This window comes from Oryctolagus cuniculus, chromosome 16, assembly GCF_964237555.1.
Source record: "Oryctolagus cuniculus chromosome 16, mOryCun1.1, whole genome shotgun sequence".
In the NCBI taxonomy this organism is placed as follows: domain Eukaryota; kingdom Metazoa; phylum Chordata; class Mammalia; order Lagomorpha; family Leporidae; genus Oryctolagus; species Oryctolagus cuniculus.
The window spans coordinates 60703639-60726461 of record NC_091447.1 but is presented as its reverse complement, the minus strand read 5'-3'; the positions used below and the strand labels follow the sequence as shown (position 1 = coordinate 60726461).

The 22823-nt window shown below is 64.3% G+C and overlaps 3 protein-coding genes and 1 long non-coding RNA gene across 13 annotated transcripts in view; 3 read left to right on the top strand and 1 right to left on the bottom strand.

The window, feature by feature from the left end:
• The window catches only part of KHSRP (KH-type splicing regulatory protein), a 10249-nt gene extending 5855 nt beyond the window's left edge, over positions 1–4394 (top strand). For 3 of the 5 annotated variants that reach the window (XM_070058741.1, XM_070058744.1, XM_070058745.1), the window contains 10 exons: positions 72–170; positions 252–354; positions 1168–1268; positions 1362–1506; positions 1588–1748; positions 1828–1937; positions 2164–2252; positions 2326–2526; positions 2607–2684; positions 2767–3243. In XM_070058741.1, the coding sequence (XP_069914842.1) occupies positions 72–170; positions 252–354; positions 1168–1268; positions 1362–1506; positions 1588–1748; positions 1828–1937; positions 2164–2252; positions 2326–2526; positions 2607–2684; positions 2767–3044 (1365 nt within the window). In that variant the 3' untranslated portion in view covers positions 3045–3243. Of the gene's footprint in view, positions 1–71; positions 171–251; positions 355–1167; positions 1269–1361; positions 1507–1587; positions 1749–1827; positions 1938–2163; positions 2253–2325; positions 2527–2606; positions 2685–2766; positions 3244–3944 lie in introns of those variants that run through there. The other 2 variants (XM_070058743.1, XM_070058742.1) reach the window with 2 other exon arrangements.
• On the bottom strand, positions 4032–13624 carry LOC138845621 (adenylate kinase isoenzyme 1-like). Of its 5 annotated transcripts, none has more exons than XM_070058754.1 (6): positions 13409–13624; positions 11957–12310; positions 11037–11150; positions 5479–5673; positions 5291–5389; positions 4032–4201 (listed from the first exon to the last, which is right to left on the bottom strand). In XM_070058754.1, the coding sequence occupies exons 1-5, from the start codon at positions 13523–13525 to the stop codon at positions 5321–5323; spliced, it is 849 nt and encodes a 282-aa protein (XP_069914855.1). In that variant the 5' UTR covers positions 13526–13624; the 3' UTR covers positions 4032–4201; positions 5291–5320. The 5 variants fall into 5 exon arrangements, with proteins under 5 accessions (XP_069914855.1, XP_069914858.1, XP_069914859.1 ...); XM_070058757.1 differs by having other exon boundaries at positions 11957–12156; positions 13385–13504; XM_070058758.1 differs by having other exon boundaries at positions 11957–12156; positions 13409–13496.
• Positions 10693–13135, top strand: LOC138845626 (uncharacterized). The gene is made up of 3 exons (XR_011382827.1): positions 10693–10812; positions 11771–11835; positions 12996–13135. It is a non-coding gene; the product is annotated as an uncharacterized lncRNA (long non-coding RNA).
• Positions 13604–22823, top strand: GTF2F1 (general transcription factor IIF subunit 1). Of its 2 annotated transcripts, none has more exons than XM_070058749.1 (13): positions 13604–13909; positions 13997–14043; positions 14833–14905; positions 17502–17695; positions 19032–19202; positions 20548–20732; positions 21241–21394; positions 21482–21540; positions 21617–21736; positions 21979–22052; positions 22138–22276; positions 22381–22498; positions 22592–22823. In XM_070058749.1, exons 1-13 carry the CDS (start codon positions 13898–13900, stop codon positions 22794–22796), a joined length of 1551 nt encoding a protein of 516 aa, XP_069914850.1. In that variant the 5' UTR covers positions 13604–13897; the 3' UTR covers positions 22797–22823. The 2 variants fall into 2 exon arrangements, with proteins under 2 accessions (XP_069914850.1, XP_069914849.1); XM_070058748.1 differs by having other exon boundaries at positions 21479–21540.

Sequence of the window (22823 nt, the reverse complement as noted above, 5' to 3'; positions counted from 1 at the left end):
CCCTGGGCACAGAGGGAGCCGGGAGGGCGCGGGCGTGGGGCCTGCCCCAGCGTCCGGCTGTGTGTGTGCAGCAAGCCTGCGAGATGGTGATGGACATTCTCCGGGAGCGCGACCAGGGTGGCTTCGGGGACCGCAACGAGTACGGCTCGAGGATCGGCGGGGGCATCGACGTGAGTGCGGGGCCTCCTCTCCGTGCAGCGGGCGGCAGGATGGCAGAGTGGACCTCACTGACCCATGCCCTCCGCCCGCAGGTGCCGGTGCCCAGGCATTCTGTGGGGGTGGTCATCGGCCGGAGTGGAGAGATGATCAAGAAGATTCAGAACGACGCAGGGGTGCGGATACAGTTCAAGCAAGGTGGGCCCCGCAGATGGTCACCACTCGGCCGCCACCCCCCCCCAGGCAGGCGCGCAGGGGGCGTGGCCCTGGGCTGCTCAGGCCGGCCAGGGGTCTTCCCGGCTGTGTGGGTGGGCCACTCGAGATCGAGGACGTGGGGTCTGTCCAAGGTCAAAGCAGTGCTTTCCTGTTCTCCTCGACCTCTTCCCTCCCCACAGCGGGTGGCCCACGCTGACCAGGTCAGACCGCAGTGCCAGCCCTGGGCAGCCTGTCCGGGGAGGCTGCCTCTACTGCTTTTCAGAGATGCTGCTCCCGTAAAATTAGTTTCGGGGGTGCCCATGCAAGAGGCAACCTCTGATGCCCCAGCTTTGGCCGGTGGGGTTTCCTGCCCTGGGATCTGGGCCTCCTCTCCCACCTCTTTGTTCCCTGTAATGTTACTAAAGATTTATTTATTTGAAAAGCAAAGCAAAAGGGAGAGGAAGGTCTTCCACCTACGGGTTCACTTCCCTAGTGCAGCAGTGGCTGGGGCTGGGCCAGGCGGAGGCCAGGAGCTCCATCGGGGTCTCCAAGGGTGGCAGGGCCCAGGTGCTGGGACCTGTCAGTAAGGAGCTGGGTCAGCAGTGGGGCGGCAGGGACTGGCGTTGCTCACGCGGGATGCCAGGGCCACGCGGCAGATTCACCCGCTGCACCACAGGCCGGACCCTGGGCCTCCTGCTCTGAGGCCAAGACGCCACAGGCGTTCGGGCCAGCGTGAGGTGCCTGAGAAGGCCGCATTCGCCAGGGTTGTGCTGTTCATTTAAGTCAGTCCCTCTGCTCTCTCGGTGCTGGCATCAGATGACGGGACGGGTCCTGAGAAGATCGCCCACATCATGGGGCCCCCGGACAGGTGTGAGCACGCGGCCAGGATTATCAACGATCTCTTGCAGAGCCTCAGGGTAGGTGGGCCCGGGGCGCCGTGGCGGGGGGGGGGGGGGGGGGAGGCTGCGGTCCTGTCTGGCTGCCTGCTCATCTGTCTCCCTGTCTTGCAGAGTGGTCCCCCAGGCCCTCCAGGGGGTCCCGGCATGCCCCCTGGTGGCCGGGGCCGGGGGAGAGGCCAAGGCAACTGGGGTCCTCCTGGCGGGGAGATGACCTTCTCCATCCCCACGCACAAGTGTGGGCTGGTCATCGGCCGAGGTGGGTACAGCCCCTCCCTGCTCCCGCCCCCACCCCCGCCCAGCCCGCCCCCACCCCCCATCACTGGCTGTGGCTCTGCAGGTGGCGAGAACGTGAAAGCCATAAACCAGCAGACAGGCGCCTTTGTAGAGATCTCCCGGCAGCTGCCGCCCAACGGGGACCCCAACTTCAAACTGTTCATCATCCGGGGCTCGCCCCAGCAGATCGACCACGCCAAGCAGCTCATCGAGGAGAAGATAGAGGTGGGCTCAGGGGGCCCCTGGGGGCCTGAGCCCACCCCTCCTCCCCACCTGCTCATCTCTGCTGCCGCTTTCCCTGCAGGGTCCTCTCTGCCCCGTAGGACCTGGACCTGGGGGGCCAGGCCCCGCTGGCCCCATGGGGCCCTTCAACCCGGGCCCCTTCAACCAGGGGCCACCAGGAGCACCCCCACAGTGAGTGTGACTCAGCTTCTGGGGATCCGGGGCGTGGGGCGGTCACTGCCTCCCTCCCAGACACACCCCCTAGGGGCCAGGACACCCCCGAAGTCCTGATGTCTGCCTGCACTCACCCCACGCTGGGGAGGGCTGCCCAGGGTGGGGGCGGGGCCTCTGTGCTTGGCCTGGGTGGTTGCACGGGCAGAGCCCCCCAGCTCACAGGTTGCCCCTCTTTCATCCCCAGTGCCGGCGGCCCCCCTCCTCATCAGTACCCACCCCAGGGCTGGGGCGGTGCCTACCCCCAGTGGCAGCCCCCTGCTCCGCATGACCCAAGTAAGTGCCGGCCACCCCGGGAGGCTGGGGCCTGGCCCCGTGCTCGCCCCTCAGCCCCTGTCTTCCTCCTTAGACAAAGCTGCCGCAGCCGCCGCTGACCCGAACGCCGCCTGGGCCGCCTACTACTCGCACTACTACCAGCAGCCCCCGGGCCCCGTGCCCGGCCCTGCGCCGGCCCCTGCCGCTCCGCCCACCCAGGGGGAGCCCCCGCAGCCCCCGCCCACCGGCCAGTCAGACTACACGAAGGCCTGGGAGGAGTACTACAAGAAGATCGGTGAGCCTGGCGCGCCGCCGGCGGGGGTCTGGTCCTGCCCCAGGGCCGGGCGCCCTCTGACCCTGCCGGTGTCCCCGCAGGCCAGCAGCCACAGCAGCCAGGAGCGCCCCCGCAGCAGGACTACACGAAGGCCTGGGAGGAGTACTACAAGAAGCAGGGTGAGCTGGCGGCCGCGGGCGGGCGGGGGCAGGCGGCCCACCCCCCAGCCGCCCACTCACCCTGCCGTACGTCCTCCCACAGCACAAGTGGCCACCGGAGGGGGTCCGGGAGCGCCTCCAGGCTCCCAGCCAGACTACAGTGCCGCCTGGGCCGAGTATTACAGACAGCAGGCCGCTTACTACGGACAGACTCCCGGTCCCGGCGGCCCCCAGCCTCCTCCCACCCAGCAGGGACAGCAGCAGGCAAGTGGGAACTGCCACCCTCCTCCTCCTCCTTTCTCCTTCCAACCCCCGGCCACCGTCCATCCTGCCTTAGTGGGTAGCGCCGGAAACCCCTTCCCCTGCGGGGTGTGCCCTTGATGCCTGCAGCGGGGGCCGCGTGGCCAGAGGTCTCCGGGAGTCCCCACGCGCCCGCCGGGGAAGCGCACGCTGGGTCCAGAGGCTAACGAAGAGGCCTCCCTCCGCCAGCCGCTTGTTCCTGTGTGACGCTGTCGTGACGCTGGGGCAGCTGGAAACAGAGGTGGAACTTGTGAACTGGTGGGTAGTCCTGGGGGTGGGGCCGCCGGCCGCTCCAGCCGTGCTCGCCGTCCTGGCCGTCAGCCCACTCGCTCCAAATCTGGCCACTCGGGAAGAAAACGTCTATTTTTTCCCCTTTTCTGCATCACTTTTGTTTTTTTATTTTGGAAAGCCACGATTTTTCACCTGTGTCCGAGTGACTGCCGCAGGCGGCCGGGGCTCCCGCCTGCCCGCCCGCCCGGCCTCTAGTCGCGCTCGCCTCTGTGTCCCGGTCTTGTCTGTGAAGTGGGCATGACGATCGTTGCCACCTTCCAACCTACCTCACAGGGGTGTTGTGGGGACACCGTGGTCGCTGAAATGGTTTCTGTTGCGTCGCCCGGGAGCCGCCGCCTCCCCGTCCAGCGGGCGCCCTCCCTCCTGAGCGCTTCTCTCTGCCTCTGCCCTGCGCCTGCTTCTCTGACTTGCTCTCCTGTCCCCTCCTGCTCCTCCTCCTCCTGCTCCTCCCCCTCCTCCCACTCCTCCTCCTCCCCCTCCCCACCCCCACCCCCACCCCCACCCCGTCCGTCAAGGAGCAGAGTCTGCCTCCAGCCAGGCCGAGAGCACTAGACAGTGGACACGCGCCCTGCCTGCCCGCGCGGGCCGCCTCCCCGCTCACGGGTGCTGCAGCCCCGCCTGCCCCTCCCCTCCAGCCCCCCACGCCGCCCTTCCTGTAGTGACCGATTCCTATCTCTTCCCTCTCCGCAGGCTCAATGAATCGAATGAATGTGAACTTCCTCATCTGTGAAAAATCTTTTTTTTTTTCCATTTTGTTCTGTTTGGGGGCTGTTTCCGTTTGTTTTTTATTTTGTTTGTTTGGCGAGAGAGCGATGGCTGCCGTGGGGGTGCGGGGAGCCCGGGGAGTGGCTGGAGGCGGGGCGCTCGCGCTCCCTGTCTCTCTCTGTTTCTTTACAATCGGGGACCCTTCACTCTGGCCAGCCATGAAGATAGCGAGGAACTGAGTCCTGCCAAAAAATAAATTAAAAACATTAAAAGGAGCAGAACAAAAGCTATAAAATTTTATATATATATTAAAAAAAAAAAAACTCTATCCCCAGCCTTCCAGAAACTGCCTCTCTGAAGGTGAGGCGCCAATTCTCTCCCTGCCACCCTTGGCCTCTTCTTGTTTTTAAAATAAACTTTTAAAAAGGAAAAAAAGTCACTCTTGCTATTTCTTTTTTTTAGTTAGAGTTGGAACATTCCTTGGACCAGGTGTTGGTATTGCAGGACCCCGCAACCTGCCCTGCTCCCCCTCCTCCTCCTCCTGCTCCCCCTCCTCCTCCTCCTCCTGCTCCCCCCCCCCTCCTCCTCCTCCTCCTCCTCCTCCTCCTCCTGCTCCTGCTCCCCCTCCTCCTCCTGCTCCTCCTCCTCTCTCTCGCTCCTCTTCAGCCCCGGCTCAGCCCCTGCCCCCCACTCCCAGGACTGGTCTGCTCCGTTGTCTTTTGATCTGTTCGAGAGGAGATTGAAACTAAAAATGAGAACAAAACAAAAAAAATTGTATGGCAGTTTTTACTTTTTATCGCTCGTTTTTAACTTCACAAATAAATGATAACAAAACCTGCTGTGTGTGCCGGGTGCGTCTGTCCTGCCGCCCCGTGTCTGTCCTGTCCGTGTGGAACAAGCCCGAGGGTGCCCGGCGCAGTGACAAGCTTTGTGTTGTGATTTTTTCAAAGAACAGAAACGTGAGAGTCGTCTCCTATTTCAGGCGCGTTGTGCTTTATTAACTCCCCCTGCCTTCTCTTCCTTTTTGTTTTTTTGATTAAATAAAGTGCTTTTTGTTTAAAAAAAAACCAACTCTGTGTTGGCTGCAGTTGTGTGGGGGGACCCGGGTTCGGTGGGGCTGGGGCCGGGCTCGGCCAGGGCGGCCTTCCTCCTCCCAGAAGCAGGGAGGCGCCCGCGAGGGTCCCTAGGGACCGGCGTTCCCATGGACACAGCCCTGCCTGGCCTTCGCCGGCACCCCTGGAGGCTCCGGATGGCCGGGTGCCCGCAGGTGGAAGTCAGGGTTCCCCTCCCGGGGGCCGGGCCGCCGCTGAGCGCGCGCGCCAGGGCCTCACCTCGCAGGGGGGCTCCCAGCCGCTCCCCGCTCACTGCAGGCTCTCGATGACAGAGCAGCACCGGGCGAAAATGCTCTCTGGCGCGTCTTCCGCCAAGATCTGGAAAACAGGGGGAGTCTGGCTGGAGGGGAGTGGGCGGGAGGTCCGGCCCGCCGCGGTCCCCGGGCAGCCCGGCGCGGGGCACCTACGTGCCGCAGCAGGTTCTTGTGCTGGTAGAAGCTGAGGACCGGCTCGCTGGAGGTGTAGTGAGTCTCCAGGCGCCGGCGGATGGCCGCCTCGCAGTCGTCCGCCCGGCCCTCCAGCTGCCCCCGCCGCAGCACGCGCCGCACCATGGTCTCCATGGAGCAGTCCAACACCATGACGACGCTGGGGGCCCGGCCCACCTAGGCACACACCAGGCCACAGTGAGCGGAGACCCTGGCCGCCCGGAGCGGCAGGTCATGGGCCTCCCTGGTGTATTCTGGTTGCGGTTCTTTGGTTTTATTTCATTTGAAAGGCAGAGTACTGAGAGAGAGCTTCCATCAGCTGGCTTACCCCCCAAATGGCTGCAAGTCTGAAGCCAGGAGCTTGCTCCGGGTCTCCCACGTGAGTGCAGGGGCCCAAGGACTTGAGCCGTCTTCCACTGCTTTCCCAGGTGCATTAGCAGGGAGCTGGATCAGAAGTGGAGCAGCCGGGACTCAAACCAGGCTTTACCCACTACGGCACAGCACTGGCTCTGGTATTGTTTTTTTATTTGGGGGCCAGCATTGTGGCGTAATGGATTAACGCCCCAGCCTGTAGCACTGGCATCCCATATAGGCACCGATTCACACTGCAACCATTTGGGGAGTGAACTAGCGGATGGAGGACCCTGTCTGTCTACTTCTCTCTAACTCGGTCTTTAAATAAATCTTTTTTTAAAAAAAGATTTGAGAGAAGAGAACTTCCACCCACTGGTTCATTCCCCCAAATGCCCACAACAACCAGGGCTGGGCCAAGCTGAAGCCAGGAGCTCCCTCCGGGTCTCCCACGTGGGTGCAGGGGCCCATCACTGCTGCCTCCCAGGGAGCGCACGCGCAGGGAGCTGGCGGCAGGAGGCAGAGCCAGGTGTGGCACCCAGGTACTTGACGAGGGGCCTGGGCAGCTTCTGCACTCCCAGGATTCTCGCTGGGATGGACCATGGCGCTAACCAGGACTGCCGCTTGCTGACGGATACAGAGCTAGGTGTCTTAGGGCATTCCAGTGAAGCGTTTTTGTTTTGTTTTGTTTTGTTTTCACTTGAAAGGCAAAGGGGGGGGGGGGGGACATGGCTCTTCCATCTTCCGGTTCAGGCCCCCCCAGCCCTGGGAGGCAGCACTGATGGCTCGGGTTCTGGGGTGCCTGCTGGGGAGTGACCCAGCAGATGGAAGATCTGTCTTTCAGTCTTTCTTTCAAATAAAGGAAACAAAACGAAAAGCAAGCTATTCTTTAGAGAGAGAGAAAAAAAAAAAAAGCTCCCAGCAACCTCCTCAAGTCAACCTTTGTCCCGAGGGCACGCCCTCCCTGTGCCAGGACGCCGTGACCCACATTGGAGCCCCAGGCCTGCAGGATCTCCCCTCCCCCACAGGGAAGGGAAGCCCTCCATTCCCTGTCTATAAAACAGGGGTGCTGGCATCCCGGAAACACCGCGGCCACATCCAGCCTGGGTCTCCAAGTGGCCTTCCCTGCTGGTCTGGGGCACCCTGTGCACGGGGGGGTGGAGGGTTTCCTGGGGCGCGTCTTCAGGCCACACCCACTGCCCCCTCCCCAGGAACACACCAGACATGTCTGAGCCAGCCAGGGTCCCACGTAGGGCTCCCGGCATGCGTCCACCTGCGCATCTGCACAGTCCCTGGGGCTGGGCCCACCACCCACGGCAAACCCAGATGCCAGTCACAGACATCTAGAAAGTTCTCCACTTGCACTGAGAAGAAAAAAATTTTAGGCTTATTTTATTTGAAAGGCAAAGTTGCAGCGAGAGAGACAAATTTTCCAGCTGTTGGTTCACTCCCCAAAGGGTCGTAACAGCCGGGGGTGGGAGCTCCATCCGGGTCTCCCACATGGGTGCAGGGGCCCAAGCACTCGGGCCATCCTCCACTGCTTTCCCAGGCCAATAGCAGGGAGCTGGATCAGAAGAGGAGCAGCCGGGACTCGAAGCGGCACCCGTACGGGATGCTGGCGCTGCAGGTGACGGCCTGACCCGTTGAGCCACAGCGCCGGCCCCAAATCCGCTCTTGTAATGCACAGCCCTGTTGATGGCCGTGTGGGTACACGAGAAAGGCGTGCCACTCGCACTCGGGCGACAGCCACCACGCAGCAGGATCCTACGTGGCAGGCGACGCGCAGCCTCTGCGCTGGAGCGGGCACTGGGTGACCACGGGCAGGCGCGTCTGCCCGCTGATGGCTGCACAGCGCTCGGATTCCTATGGGGGAGCTGGCGCTGCCTGCGTTTCCCTCCTGCCCCTGGGAAAGCTCCCCGGTCCTCTCGTGTGAAATCAGGGTGTAGACAGTGCCAGCTCGTGGAACGTTCTGGAAGACAACAGCGCTGGGCTTGGTCAAGGCTCGGGAAGCCTTCGCGAGCTGCCGTTGCCATGGGGACGTGCAGGCGCCACGGTGCCAAGTCAGTCGGTTTTCCAAGAGAAGCCGGGTGTTGGAATGGCGGCCAGGAAGGTGAGAAAGCAAACCCGAGCCGCCGGGCAGCCCACGCGGGGCCCGAGGGGCGGAGCTGGCTCTGCTGGGGGATCCGCGGTGGGGCACCTGCATTTGGGGGAGGCACTGGCTGGGCAGGCACAGAGATCAGTCCGCCAGCTCGCTCCCCTGAGACAGCTGGGGCTGGACCAGGTCCGAGCGGGGTGCCAGGAACCCAATCCAGGCCTCCCAGCTGGGAGGGCCGCGTGCTGTGCCCGGGAAGGCAGCAGGAGGTGGCCCAAGTCACGTTGGCCACTGCCACCTCCTTGGGGACCCAGGTGTCACGTGTGAGGAAATGCACACCTCACGCACCCGCACTTGTGTGTTACAAGAGCTGACGTTCTTGGTCCAAGTGGAGAACTTTCTAGATGTCTGTGACCGGCATCTGGGTTTGCCTTGGGTGGTGGGCCCAGCCCCAGGGACTGTGCAGATGTGCAGGTGGACGCATGCCGGGAGCCCTACGTGGGACCCTGGCTGGCTCAGGCATGTCTGGTGTGTTCCTGGGGAGGGGGCAGCAGGTGTGGCCTGAAGACGCGCCCCCAGGAAACACCCCACCCCCACCCCGTGCACAGGGAGTGCGCAGTTGTTCCCTCGTGGTGGCGCCTGTTCGACCTGGGTCCTCCGCACACCGCGGGTGGGTCTTTGCAGATCATCACTGAAATCCACCTGCGCCTCCCCAAGTGCGCATGCGCAGGAAGCTGGGTCGGAAGTGGAGGAGGCGGGACTGGAACGCAGCTGCTGTCCCAAATGCCCACCCCTCTGGAGGGGTCCGAACCGGGGCCCCACGAGTTCGAGAGCAGCCGGACCAACAGCCGGCCGTGCAGTTTCTGTCTCCCTCTTAACCATTTCCGGACGGAACTGGGGTGGTCCCCCACCCACGCCCCCGGCCCTCCGCTCAAGGTCTGGGAGGCGGTGCTTCGGAAGGTCCTCATTGACTGACAGGTGGAAATGGAGGAATTCTCGCTCCTCCTCCTCCTCTCAGCTCGGCACCGCCCCGCTCTGTTCTTCCGGAGTGTCACTCTGCCCTGACCCGCGTGTTGTGTGTCGCTCCGGGGAATGTCTCCCACGTGGGTGGCAGGACCCCAGCACTGGAGCCGGGTGGCAGGACCCCAGCACTGGAGCCGTCATCGGCTGCCCCCCAGGGAGCCGGTTGGAAGCTCAGAAGGGCTGAGACTCAAACCAGGCTCTCTGATACGGCACGTGGGTGCCCCAGGCGGCACCACACCAGCCGGATACCAGCATCTTCAGGGAGCTTTGTGGCGAAGTGGGTGAAGCCACTGGGACACAGGCCTCCCATATCGTGGGCCAGTTCCAGTCCCGGCCTCTCTGCTTCCCATGCAGCCGACAAGGCACCTGGGAAAGCAGTGGGTGCGGGCCTGAGTGCTGGGGCCCTGCCACCCACGTGGGAGACCCATGGGGAGCTCCTGGCTCCTGGCTTGGGCCTGGCCCAGCCCTGGTTGGTGCGGCCGTTTGGGGAGTGAACCGGCAGATTTAAGACCTCTCCTCTCTGTCACTCTGCCTTTCAAATACATTTTTTTTAACAACGCAGACAGCAGGGCTCATGGCTGTCTTGGGGACTCCGGGTACCCAGCTCCAAGGACAAGGCCTGTTCCCCACAAGTGCCTGGGTGGCTCCAAGATGCCCCCACCCCGCCATCACCCCGCATACACCAAGGTCCATGATGCCCAAGTCCCTTCCATAAAATGGCGTAGTCTGGGCTGCCGTGGTGGCACAGCGGGTTAAACCGCCACCTGCGATGCTGGCGTCCCATATGGGTGCTGGTTCCAGTCCTAGCTGCTCCACTTTCTTTTTTTTTTAAGATTTATTTATTTTATTTGAAAAAGAGAAAGAGAGGTCTTCCATCCACTGGTTCATTCCCCAGATGGCCGCAATGGCTGAAGCTGCACCAATCCGAACCCAGGAGCTTCTTCCAGGTCTCCCACATGGGTGCAGGGGCCCAAGGACTTGGGCCATCTTCCACTGCTTCCCCAGGCCACGGCAGAGAGCTGGATCGGAAGTGGAGCAGCCGGGACTCGAACCGGTGCCCATGTGGGATGCAGGCACTGGTTTACCCGCTGTGCCACAGCACCAGCCCTGATGCTCCGGGTCTGATCCAGCCCCAGGTAGTGGGCCTGGCAAGGCAGCAGAGGATGGTACAGGTGCTTGAGCCCCTGTCACCCATGTGGGGGACCCAAACAGAGTTCTGGCTCCTGGCTTCTGCCTTGGCCCCGCCCCCGTGGATGGAAGATGTCTTTTCTTTCTCTCCCTCCCCCCCCCCCCGTAATTTGCCTTTCAAATGAATAAGTAATCTTAAAAAAAAAAAAACTGGGCGCAGTGGGTAAAGCCACCGCCTGCAGTGTCGGCATCCCATGTGGGCGCCAGTTCGAGTCCTGGCTGCTCCATTTCTGATTGTGCTCTCCGCTACGTCCTGGGAGAGCAGTGGACGATGGCCCAAGTCCTTGGGCCCCTGCACCCGCGTGGGAGACCTGGAAGAAGCACCTGGCTCCTGGCTCTGGATTGGTGCAATTGGGGAGTGGGCCAGCGGATGGAAGACCCCCGCTCTCTGACTTTCAAATAAAACTGGTGTATTCTTTGTGGAAAACCTGTGCCCATCCTCCCACGTGCTTGAAATCATCGCTAGGTGACTTCTAGAACCTTCCACGGTATACATGCCATGGAAACAGTTACCACTTGGTATTGTTTAGGGAGGGATAGTCCGGGGGGAAACAGAAGCCTGGATGTATTCTGTTCAGATGCAAATTTTTAAAAAGTATTTTTGATCTGTGGCCAAGTGAATCCACCACGGGCCCCGGGACGATGCTGAGCCCACCTGCTTGGTGAGCAAAGGGGAGCCCCCAGGTGCCAGGAGCTACCTGGGAAGGCAGCGGCAGGCCTTCTCTGCCCCAGAGGGACCCCTGCTCCTCACTGGGTTCTAGGAGGTCCTAACTGGAACCGCCGGCTCTCCCCTCCATCCGGAGCCAGCCTCCCCCAGGCTGGGGCGGTGGGGAGGGGCGGCCTCGGGCTCCCGCACATGCGCAATGCCGCGCTTCCCGCCACTCACGATGCGCTCAAACTCCTTGGCCTGCTGCAGCTCCCGGGGGAAGCCGTCGATGAGGAAGCCCCGGCTCTCCGGGTGGGACAGCATGTTGCCGTTGACCATGTCCAGGACGATGCCCTGGGAAGGGAGGGGGTGGGGTCAGTCGCTCCCCGGACCCGGCACCCTGGGAGTCCCCAATGCCAGTTCCCGGCTCGGTGCAGACCCCCCGGTGAGGACCTGCAGGTGACATGACAGCCTTGCCCTGTGCCCCGATGCCTGAAGTGTTTGGGAGCAGGGCCCTGCCACGCGCGCCTGGTGGCTGTCCCCCAGGTGCCAGGTAGCCTCCCTCCACCAGGGGGTCACAGGGTAAGCCTCCCTTTTGCTGCTGAAGAAGCAACCTCAAACGGGGCAGGGCGCAGGGGGCGGGCATTGTGGCACAGTAGGTTAAACCTCCCCCTGCGATGCCAGCATCCCACCGGGGCACCAGTTCAAGGCCCCGCTCCTCCACTTCCAATCCAGCTCCCTGCTAGTGCAACTGGGAGGGCAGTGAAAGACGGCCCGAGTGCCCGGGCCCCCTGCACCTCCGCGGGAGACCTGGCTCTGGGCTTTGGCCTGGCCTAAGTCTGACGATGGTGGATATTTGGGGGGTGAATAAGTGGATGGAAGTTCTCTCCCGCTTGCTCTCTCTTTCCCTGTCTTTCCTTCTCACTCTAACTCTGGGATGCACACCTCACTGTACTATTTGATTTGACCTTCAGGTGCCAGGCTCCCTGCTAAGAACTTCCTAGGAATGACGTCACCCAGCCCTCATGACGACCTTTTGGTGAGTTTCCCATTTTCCAGTTGGGGGCATGGAGGCAGTGATGGCCAGGCTGGCGCCACGGGGCCTTCCCGGGAACCCCTCCCTGACACCTGCCTCCGCCCCCCGCGGCCCGAGCGCTCACCGTGGGCACCAGGAGCCCCTGTAGCAGCATCTCCCGGATCTGGCGGCCCCGCTGCGTGCGCCTTTGGGCCTCCTGGCGCAGCAGCTGGCCCAGCCCCACGTGGCAGAAGCCGTACTTGGTGGCCATGTTCCTGCACTGCGTTCCTTTGCCAGAACCCGGGCCGCCCACCACGAAGATAATCAGGGGAGACCTGAGACTGTCTGGGGTGCCCGGGGAGGGGAGGAAGGGGAGTGAATGCCGGCTGGGCGCCGAGGGGACTGTGTCCCCGCACATGGTCTCTCTGGCCGCAGGGGGCATCTGGGGGTAGGGGTCCACGCCCGACGGGGTGGTCACGTGTACTGCGGGCTGGCGCAGCTGTGGATCAGGACCTGGAGGTGAGCCGGCCCAGGCCCTCTGCACACAGCGCCCCCTAGGGGGCTTCCTGCACAACCCTGCTGTCCCATTTCACAGCTGAGAACACTGGGGCTTGGGGCTGCCTCCAGACTCCTCCCAGACCACCCAGGCCCCCTCCCAGCCCCAGTTCCTGGGAGGGGTCAGTCACAGCTCACCCGTCAGGTCTTCCCTAACCTCTGGGTGTTCTGCCCACCGCTTCCAACCCCACTCCTTGCTAATGCGCCCGGGGAAAGCGGTGGATGTGGCCAAGTACTTGGGTCTCTGCCATCTCCATGGGAGACCAGCCTGGGACAGTCTCGGCCGTAGGGGCCACTGGGGCAGTGAACCAGCAGGTGGGAGATCTCTGCCCCCCCATCTCATAAATGGAGGAGGAGCCGCCCACCCCTTCGCTCCTGCCGCAGAAAACCCAACTGGTCACGGCTGCCCCCGGTTTTTCCTCTTCCCCAGCCGGCCTCTGGGCTCCAACGACTGCATATTCCGGTGTCGCCCAAACCCGTACCAGGATGACTCGGCACGGGTCCCGACACCCAGCAGCGGGCGCGGAAGAAAGCGATGCCCGAGGCCACCAGACACGGGGACACACCGTGCGCCTCCTGGTCTGCCTTCGCTTCCCTCTCTGCCCAGCTAACTCCTATGCACCCCTCAGGGCCCGGCTGACACCTCGGAGCCCGCTGCTTCGACAGAGCCACCGATGACAGTCCGGAGCCCAGGAGGAGCGCAAGTATTTCTCAACGAAGCGCCCCTGGCGGCGCGCATGCGCACTCGCGCTGCTGCGTGCCCGAGGGGTCGGGGGGGGGGTGACATTCGCACTTCCCCCCTGTCCCCCACGGCCTCCTTCCCTTCCTCCTAGTGAGCCAGCCACCCCCGCGACGTTACCCTTCTCCTTGGGCCTCAAGGGTCTGCCCATCTGGGGCAGCTTGGAATAGCACAGACCCATCACACCAACAGCCTGTGGGGGTGGTCGCGCCCCTGCCTCTGCCCAGGCCCCGGCCCCTCCCGACTCTGACCAACGTCACAAGGGACCCCCGCCCCAACCATTTTACGAGACGATGGGGTCACCTCCCCTCTTGCCCTAGGGGAGAGGGCCGAGGTGGGGCTGGACAGCCGCTCTGCCCGGAGGGGTGGGCCTCCGTTGCTATAGCGACTGGTACTCGCTTCCGGGGCGGGTCGGCGCATGCGCGGGAAAGCCAGCAAGACGGGATTTTTTTTTAACCTCTTCACCCAGAGTTCCCTGCGGCCTTGCGTACTGACGTCACGGGAGAGGGCGTTCCCTCACGGCGTGAGCCAATCACTCGCGCTATATAAGCTCGCGCCGCCGCCGAGACGGCTCATTAGCCTCAGGCTTGGCTGCAGGCCGTCGGCGCCCCCGCCCCAGCGAGGGCGAGTTGTCATCCAGGCGCCGCTCCCGAGTGGTCTCCGCCACTGCTCAGAGGTTCGGGCCGTCGCGGCGGATCGCGGACTCGCTTCGGCGGGCGCAGTTTCCCCCGGATCCTCGGGGAGACGGAAGTAGCCCGGCTCGGACCCTCCCGCAACCCCCGGCCCGTCCCAATGGCGTCCCTGGTGAGTACGAGAGAGGCGGGCGTGGGGGTCCCCGGCGGCGGCCGCTCAGCCCCCCGCCCCTCACCGTCGCCACTCCTCTGTCCGCAGGGCCCCGGCAGCCAGAATGTCACCGAATACGTCGTTCGCGTCCCCAAGTGAGTCCCTGGGCCCGCCGGCCGGCCTGTGAATGAATGAATGAGTGAATGAATGAGTGAATGAGGAGTGAGTGCACGCATCGCCGGCCTCGCAGTCGGAACACATGGGGTCCCAGGCCCCCCGCATCCTGGCCGGCTTCAGAAAGTCCGTGGAAAAGGGAATGAGATCAGTTTCTTTTAATGCGAGAAAGTTTGAAAGTCGTGCCTATTTTTTCCCCTTCCCTGTAATATGCATTTTTTTTAAGATTTATTTATTTGTCTGAAAGGCAGAGTTCCGGGGGGGGAGGGGGTGTCTTCCATCTTTGGTTTTCATTCCCCAAATGGCTGCAGCGGCTGGGGCTGGCCCCGGGGAAGCAGCCAGGAGCCGGGGACTCCAGGAGCCGGGAACTGGGTCAGAAGGGGGGCAGCCAGGACCCTCCCCGGCGGGCACCCATACTGGGTTGGGGGTGTTGGGGTGCAGGTGCAGCCCGACCTGCTGAGCCACACTGGCCAGGCTTTGCTTTCCAGGCCTCTGCTTTCCCCACCCCCAACTTCAGCGCTCGTTTTCCTCCTCCAGGAAGCTCCCCCTGCCTGTCCCCTTCCTCCCCAGGGCTGCGTGCAGGATTACCACCCCACCCCACCCCCGATCGCTGGCTGTCTTTCTGCTCTTCTGTGTGAGATCTGGAGGGGGAGGCCAGCTCCCCCGACAGAGCGGGAGTCCCCAGCGTTGCCTAGCACGAAGCACTGAACCGAGGTGGGTTTGTCGAATGAATGAATGATCCAATCAGCAGTGCCTCTTATCCATTCCAGGAACACAACCAAAAAATACAACATCATGGCTTTCAATGCAGCCGACAAAGTCAACTTCGCTACTTGGAATCAGGTAAGACCTTGGTCTGGGGGGGCTGGGGGAGGCTCTTAGAGAGCCCGACCATGAACTTGGCGGTTGTAATAGTTGCTTAGCTGGAATGGGGACCCCTGAGCTCTCTCCAAGCTCTCTCCAAGCTGGGGCAGGCCAGGCTGCTGCAGGTGCCCGTGAGGTTTGGCAGGCCCCACGGGAGGCCTTGTCCTGTACACCCATGGGCCTTTGGGGCCTGGGGCTACCTGAGTTGGGGAGGAAGCGGGGCTGGGGGCTGCGCCCTATAGGTGGCCTCGGAGCTGCCACCGTCAGAGGCTCTGGGAGCCAGGAAAGGGCTGTCGGCTGGGGATTGGTGGCTGTTCTAGAAGGTTCTAGAAGCGGACGGTTCATGCGTTGTACATCGTGCGCTGTTCTGAGTGACAGGAGGAAGTCCCACTGGCCCAAGGAGCTGTGCTGTGTTCGCCGCCCACCCAGCCGCTGGCCGCCTCCTGGCCCTCTGGGTTATCCCCGCAGCCGTTGTGCTGTCTCGGGGCCACCCGTGGAGTCACCCGTGTTTTACTCGATAGCGATGGTGGATACTCGGATGTGGAGTGCGTCCTTTAAGTCAGGGTGGGCGTCTCCTCCCTGCCAGGGGCAGGGCTTGGGGACATCATTTGCAGGCCGCGCGATGATCGGCCTCACCGTTGGCCTGTTGTTCGTGATTGGGTTGCCTGTCCCGCCCACCTGCCTGCGGCTGCCCTGGCGCCTGGGCTGGACAGTCCCCGCCCACCGCCTGCTCAGAGGACAGATGGCCACGCTCACCGAACCTCTGTTATGATAAACTGTTACAGTTGTCCTAGTGTTAATAATATACCATCTACTTGAAGGAAGGCAGAGTGAGAGAGAGTGACTTTTTTATTTATTTATTTATTTTAAGATTTATTTATTTGAAAGGCAGAGCAGTATAGAGGGAGAGACAGAGAGAGATCTTCCGTCCCTTCCATCCGCTGGGTCACTCTCCAGTGGCTGCAGCAGCTGACGAGACCCACCCGGGCTGACACCAGGAGCCAGGATCTCCGACTGGTCTCCCGCGTGGGTGGCAGCGGCCCAAGGACTTGGGCCACCCCTGCTGCCTCCCAGGTGCACTAACGGGAAGCTGGATCAGAAGCAGTCGCTGTGACGTGACCGGTGCTGGGGTGGCAAGCAGCGGCGTGGCTTGCCCGCACGTTTGCCCTGAGGTGTTAGGGTGGCTTTGTCAGGACGTAGGCCCTTCAGCTCGCCGTCTCAGAGCCTCTGACCTGGGCCATCCGGGAAGCTGCGCTCCCCCACGCCCCGGGCATTCCGCCTCTTTCTCGCCCACTTCCTGGCTCCGACGGCTGCCCCCGCCCCCCAGTGTAGAGGAAGCGCACCCCCGGGTCCCCGTCGCACAGCAAGCTGTGGGAAGCACACCGTGAGTGTTCCCATCCTTGAAACTGTCTCCTGTCACCTGAGTGTGACTGACAGCTGACAGGATTGATGGCTCGGTGTGGAATTCCAGACCCGTAAGCTTGGAATCTGACGGCGTCGCTGCACCCCTCCTTCTGACTTCTGGGTGCTCTGCCATCCTTGATCCCTGGGGTCAGGGGTCAGGGGTCACCAGGTTTTCTTATAGCACCAGGTGGAGGCGGGCGGTGTGGCACACAGGTTAGGCGTCTCGGGGTCCCTACGTGTCACCCTGAGTCCCAGATCTAGTTCTGCCAAGGCTCCCAGTCCGGCTTCCTGTGAGTGCAGACCCTGGAGGCAGCAGTGGCGGCTCAGGTACCTGGGTCCCGGCCACCCACGTGGGAGGCCCGCATGCAGTTCTGGGCTCCTGGCTGCTTTGAGCCTTTGTGGAATGAACCAGTAGATGAAGCCCTCTCTACCCCTCCCTCCATCTCTCCAATACAAGGAAAATGAATAAAATTGACGACTTAGCCTATCCTGGCCTCCCTTGGAGCCTTTGGGCAGTTGGTGCCAGGACCCCACCACAGACCCCCAAAGCCATGGACACCCGAGTCCCTTCCGTAAAGGGCTTAGTGTTTCCCAGGAGCTGCACACCTTTCCCTGTGGACGCTGGCATCTCTAGGCGACTTACAGGCCCTAATGCGAATGCTGCTGTACCGTCAGATTGATTTCTTTATTTGAAAGGCAGAGTGACACACAGAGAGGTCTTCCAGCTTTGCCAAATGGCCGAAACAGCCAGAGCTGGGCCAGGCTGCAGCCAGGAGCCAGAGCTCCATCCGGGGCTCCCACGCAGGTGCAGAGCGCTTGGGCCACCTTCCACTGCTTTCCCAGGCCACAGCAGGGGGCTGATCGGAAGTGGACTCAAGTGTCGCCAGCGGCCGCCTGACCTGCTGGGGCCACAGCGATGGCCCCAGTTCTTTTTAATCATTAGAGATTTTTTTCCCTGTAACTAGTCTGGAAATAATCGCAGGTTTTCGAGAGCGGTAGCGGTAGACCACGACCGGGTTGCTGCGGTTCCCGGGGCACCAGCACCCTGCGGTCGACTGGCGCTGAGCACCCGCCGCTCAGCGTGGGGGAACTGCAGGGTGGGTGTTCCCGGCCCGGGGCCCAGCCCACCCGAGGCAGGCACCCCAGGAGCCGTCGCCTCCTGCTCCCCCAGGCGCGGCTGGAGCGGGACTTGAGCAACAAGAAGATCTACCAGGAGGAGGAGCTGCCGGAGTCGGGCGCGGGCAGCGAGTTCAAGCGCAAGCTGCGGGAGGAGGCGCGCCGGAAGAAGTACGGCATCGTGCTCAAGGAGTTCCGGCCCGAGGACCAGCCCTGGCTGCTGCGGGTCAACGGGAAGGCCGGCCGCAAGTGCGTGCGGGAGGGCGCGGGAGGGCGCGGGGCGGGCGGTGGGGCGCGGCGCTGCCCACGCGGGGCGCGCGGGAGGACACGGGGCCGCTTGTGCGTGCGGGAGGGCGCGGGGCGGGCGGTGGGGTGCCGCGTTGTCCACGCGGGGCGCGCGGGAGGACACAGGGAAGCTGGAGCGCAGCGCTGCCCACACGGAGGGGGGGGCGCGGGAGGTCATGGGGCCGCAAAGGGACAAGAAAACGGGTGTTCTTTAGGTGGAGCCAGGGGTCTGGCACCCGCTAATCAGTGACACCTGCAGATGCAGGGACCTGCCCTTCTGCCCTCCCACCCAGCCCTGTGCACTTAGTGGGTGCCCTCCCTGACCCTGCTTCCCACTGCTACCGTGTGGTCTCAGGGCACCTGTGTGACCGGCCCTGGAGGGGCAGAGGGGCAGGCTGAGGAAGGGGGAGCTGGTCGCTCAGGGAGGGGCTGTCAGGGTGTGCCGGGGCGGGCGGTGGGGTGCCGAGTTGTCCACGCGGGGCGTGCAGGAAGACATGGCGCCGCAAGTACGTGCGGGAGGGCGCCAGGTGGGCGGTGGGGCGTGACGCTGCCCACGCGGGGCGCGCGGGAGGACACGGGGGCGCTGGGGCATGGTACTGCCAGTGCGGGGTGTGCGGGAGAATGGAGGACACGGGGGCTCTGCCCGCGCGGGATTGTTCTCGGCACTGCACCGGAAGCCCTGAGCCCCCACGGCCTAGCAGAGCTGCACGGGAAGGGAGATGGCCGGGAGGCAGGTGCACAGGCCTTGGGGGGGCACCCCTGTTCTGACACCCACTTACCAGCCAGCCTCCAGCCAGCACTCCTGGATCCCCTGGGGGTCGGGGGGCTCACTGAGGCGGCCGCCTCCCCTCTACCCTGTCTTTTAAAGGTCCCCCACCTCCCACACGTGATCTTAGGGGACACATTTAACCCACATCCGGCGCAGCAGTGGGGAGTGGGGGTGCCAGCCTGGGGACCTGCCCTTCTCCCCTCCCACCCAGCCCTGTGCACTTAGTGGGTGCCCTCCCTGACCCTGCTTCCCACTGCTACCGTGTGGTCTCAGGGCACCTGTGTGACCGGCCCTGGAGGGGCAGAGGGGCAGGCTGAGGAAGGGGGAACTGGTCGCTCAGGGAGGGGCTGTCAGGGTGTGCCGGGACCTGGGCCCACAGGGCCCTGGGTGGCCGGAGCACACTCAGAGGCGTCCGGGCATGGGGGCGGGACTGGGAGGGTGGGGGCCAGCAGGCACCCCAGAGGAGATGGGGGATGCCGGTGGGGCCGGGTCTGGTGTCCTGGGCCGGGCAGTGACCGAGGCTCCCCGCAGGTTCAAGGGCATCAAGAAGGGTGGCGTGACGGAGAACACGTCCTACTACATCTTCACCCAGTGCCCCGACGGGGCCTTCGAGGCCTTCCCTGTGCACAACTGGTACAACTTCACGCCGCTGGCCCGGCACCGCACGCTCACGGCCGAGGAGGCCGAGGAGGAGTGGGAGAGGTGAGCGGGCCTGGCGGGCCTGGGCGGGCCAGGGTGCACAGCCACACGCATGACCCCGGCTGCAGGCCAGGCCCCGGGCTGGGAGCTGGGATGGGAGGGGGGGGATTGGGGGAGGGCTGACATCAGTCCACCCTCACACGGCTCGTAGTCCAGTGTGGGGCAGCACGGACAGAGCTGATACGCGCAGGGCCGGGGGTGGCCGGGCAGGGTGCTCCAACAGCACGTGCCCCACCCACCCCACCCCGTCTTCCCCAGGCCTGCAGGACCAGCCTGGGGGCTCCCCTCCAGCAGCTTCTGGGAGGGGCCTCTGAGGCCCTGGGGACGGTGGGCATAGTTAGGGGCACGTGGGCTGAGGGACATGGCATCAGGCCAGAGCCCAGAGCACTTTAAATGCCCATCTGAGGATGTGACTTTTTTTTGTAAGATTTACTTATTTGAAAGGGAGAATTAGAGAGGGAAAGACAGAGAGAGATCTTCCATCCTTTGGTTCTCTCCTCAAATGGCCCCAGTGGCTGGGGCTGGGCCAGGCCAAAGCCAGGAGCCAAGAACACCATCTCTGCCACCTGGGTGGCAGAGACCCAAGTCCTTGGGTCCTCTGCTGCCTTCCCAGGAGCATTTGCGGGCAGCTGGATCAGAGGTGGAGCAGCCGGGACTGGAACTGGAGCGTGTGTGTGGCCACAGGGCTGGGCCCCGCCTCCCTGGGGCCTCTGCGGTGACACAGGCCACAGATGCATCTGCAGGTGTCCCCGGCGCCCCCTACTCCATTTCCTGTCCCTGGATCTGACTGCCCCAGGGACCTCCCAGGAGTGCAGTCGGGGAGGTTTGACCTCGTGTCTCCCACTGCGCCCGTTTCAAGGTCCACCCACATGGTAGTGAGTGTCACGGCTTCTCTCTCACCCTGAACGAGTGCCCAAAGACGCAGGGCGGGGAAAGCACCCGCAGCCCCTGTGGGAGCGCCTGGCTCTGAGCCCTGGCCCTGGCTCCCGATGCCGGCTTCCGGCCAATGCACGCCCTGGGGAGCAGCGGCGAGGGCTTAGCAGGCTGGGAGCCACGTGGGAGACCTGCATTGAGTCCTGGGCTGCTGGCTTTGGCCGGGCTTCTTGCAGGCACCTGGGGAGTGACCCAGCGGGTGGCAGCTGTCTCGGCCTCTGAAATAAAGGGAAAGCTTTTTGTTAAAGGCTCCCGTTCATGATATACAAAGACAGACTGGGGGGGGGGGGGGGGCGCTGTGAGTGGACGCTGGGCTGGAGAGGGCTTCAGGGGTAAGGCAGCTCTCCCAGGCGGGGTCAGGGCGCCCCGAGTCCCTGGGGGCGCCCTCGTCACCCAGCAGCCCCTCTGCCCGCAGGAGGAACAAGGTGCTGAACCACTTCAGCATCATGCAGCAGCGGCGGCTCAAGGACCAGGACCAGGACGAGGGCGAGGGCGAGAAGGAGAAAGGCGGCCACAAGAAGGCCAGCGAGCTGCGCATCCACGACCTGGAGGACGACCTGGAGATGTCGTCGGACGACAGCGAGGCCAGCGGCGAGGAGGGTGCGGCTGGGGCGAGGGCTGAGTGGGTGCGGGCGCCCCCAGGAGAGCTTAGCGGTAGCTGGCTGTTGGCCCAGCCAGGGGCAGAACGCGTCCTCCTCCCAGGCTGGACCAGGCTGCAGCCAGGAACCTACCCAGTCACTTAGCAGGCAGTGAGGGCAGGGGCCGGAGCCCGGACTTGAGGCCAGGCAAGCGGACGTGAGATGCGGGCACTCTGGGCCCCGTGGCCGCCCCGGGGTTGGCCAGTTTGAATGAGCCTGGTGGACACCGGGCTCTGGGGGCCGTCCTACTCGTCAGCACGTGGGCCTGGTGCGTGTGCGGGTGTGTGCATCACAGGAAGGGGGCTTGGGTTGTGGGCCCGGCCTGGGCGGTCGCCAGGAGGCGGTGCGCTCCTAGCAGGCCCTCGTCGTCTGGAGGGTGGGTGCAGTGGCCCCCGTCAGCGCATCGTCAACCAGGAAGCCCAGGACGGCCCGTGGCCTGAGCCCTTCCTCCCCCGCCCCCGCCCCCGCAGGCAGCAGAGCCCCCAAGGCCAAGAAGAAGGGGCCGCTGACCAAGGCGGGCAGGAAGAAGAAGAAGAAGAAGGGCTCCGATGACGAGGCCTTCGAGGACAGCGACGACGGGGACTTCGAGGGCCAGGAGGTGGACTACATGTCCGACGGCTCCAGGTGAGCAGGGGAGGCCGGTGACCCCCGCAAGCCCCCACGCCGCTCGCAGACCCGCCCACTCACCCCTGCCGCCGTGTCTTGCAGCAGCTCCCAGGACGAGGCTGAGGGCAAGCCCAAAGTGCCGCAGCCGGAGGAGGGGCCCAAGGGTAGGCGGCGCCCGGGGTGGGGGCGGGAGGGGGGGCGCGCTGGGCGGCCCCCTGCTCACAGCCACCCCTCCCCCAGGGGTCGACGAGCAGAGCGAGAGCAGTGAGGAGAGTGAGGAGGAGAAGCCGCCCGAGGAGGACAGGGAGGAGGAGGAAGAGAAGAAAGCCCCCACCCCACAGGAGAAGAAGCGCCGGAAAGGTGGGGCCCTCCCAGGCCTCCCCCGTGCGCGGTGGGCGGGCGGGCGGCGCGAGCAGGGGTCTCGGGTGCACGAAAGGTGGGGCCCCTCGCAGGCCGCCCCCGTGGGCTGTGGGGCGGGCGCCCGCAGGGGTCTCGCGTGTAGGACAGGTGGGGGCCATCCCAGGCCTCCCCCGTGCGCGGTGGGCGGGCGCGCAGGGGTCCCGCGCCGCTCTGGGCCTGACTCCCGACCACCGGCCCTGCAGACAGCAGCGACGAGTCGGACAGCTCCGAGGACAGCGACATCGACAGCGAGGCCTCCTCTGCCCTCTTCATGGCTGTAAGACGCAGGCGTGGCGGGGGCCGGGGTGGGCCGGGGCTGGGGCGTCTGTGAGCGTTCTCACACCCTGCCCCCGCCCCCGCAGAAGAAGAAGACCCCCCCCAAGAGGGAGCGGAAGCCGTCGGGAGGCAGCTCACGCGGCAACAGCCGCCCCGGCACGCCCAGCACGGAGGGCGGCGGCGCCTCGTCCACGCTGCGGGCGGCGGCCAGCAAGCTGGAGCAAGGTGGGTACCGGGCCGCTCTGCCCGGCCCTGGGTCAGAACCTGCCCTCTCTGGGCCCGGGCCCCACCCGCCCGAGGCTCAGCCCCGACCCCATCCCATCCCACAGGGAAGCGGCCGAGTGAGACGCCGGCGGCCAAGCGCTTGCGGCTCGACGCGGGGCCCCAGAACCTGTCTGGAAAGTCGACCCCCCAGCCGTCCTCGGGGAAGTCCACGCCCAGCGGCGGGTACGTGGGCGAGCGGGGCGGGGGCGGGCAGGGGCGGGGGGCGGTGCGGGGCCGCGGGGACCCGCTCACAGGCGCCCGCCCGCCGCCCCGCAGGGACGTGCAGGTGACGGAGGACGCCGTGCGCCGCTACCTGACGCGGAAGCCCATGACCACCAAGGACCTGCTGAAGAAGTTCCAGACCAAGAAGACGGGGCTGAGCAGCGAGCAGACGGTGAACGTGCTGGCCCAGATCCTGAAGCGGCTCAACCCCGAGCGCAAGCTCATCAGCGACAAGATGCACTTCTCCCTCAAGGAGTGAGGCCGCAATAAACGCGCGCTGGCCTGG

Coding starts and splice junctions, on each gene's coding strand:
- LOC138845621 (XM_070058754.1), bottom strand. CDS start 13,525: ATGCGCCGACCCGCCCCGGAAGCGAGTACCAGTCGCTATAGCAACGGA. Junction 12,311..13,408: donor CCCCTAGGGCAAGAGGGGAG/GTGACCCCATCG, acceptor CCTGATCCACAG/CTGCGCCAGCCCGCAGTACA. Junction 5,390..5,478: donor ACAAGAACCTGCTGCGGCAC/GTAGGTGCCCCG, acceptor CCTGTTTTCCAG/ATCTTGGCGGAAGACGCGCC.
- GTF2F1 (XM_070058748.1), top strand. Junction 21,395..21,478: donor TACATGTCCGACGGCTCCAG/GTGAGCAGGGGA, acceptor CGTGTCTTGCAG/CAGCTCCCAGGACGAGGCTG. Junction 22,277..22,380: donor GGCCAGCAAGCTGGAGCAAG/GTGGGTACCGGG, acceptor CCCATCCCACAG/GGAAGCGGCCGAGTGAGACG.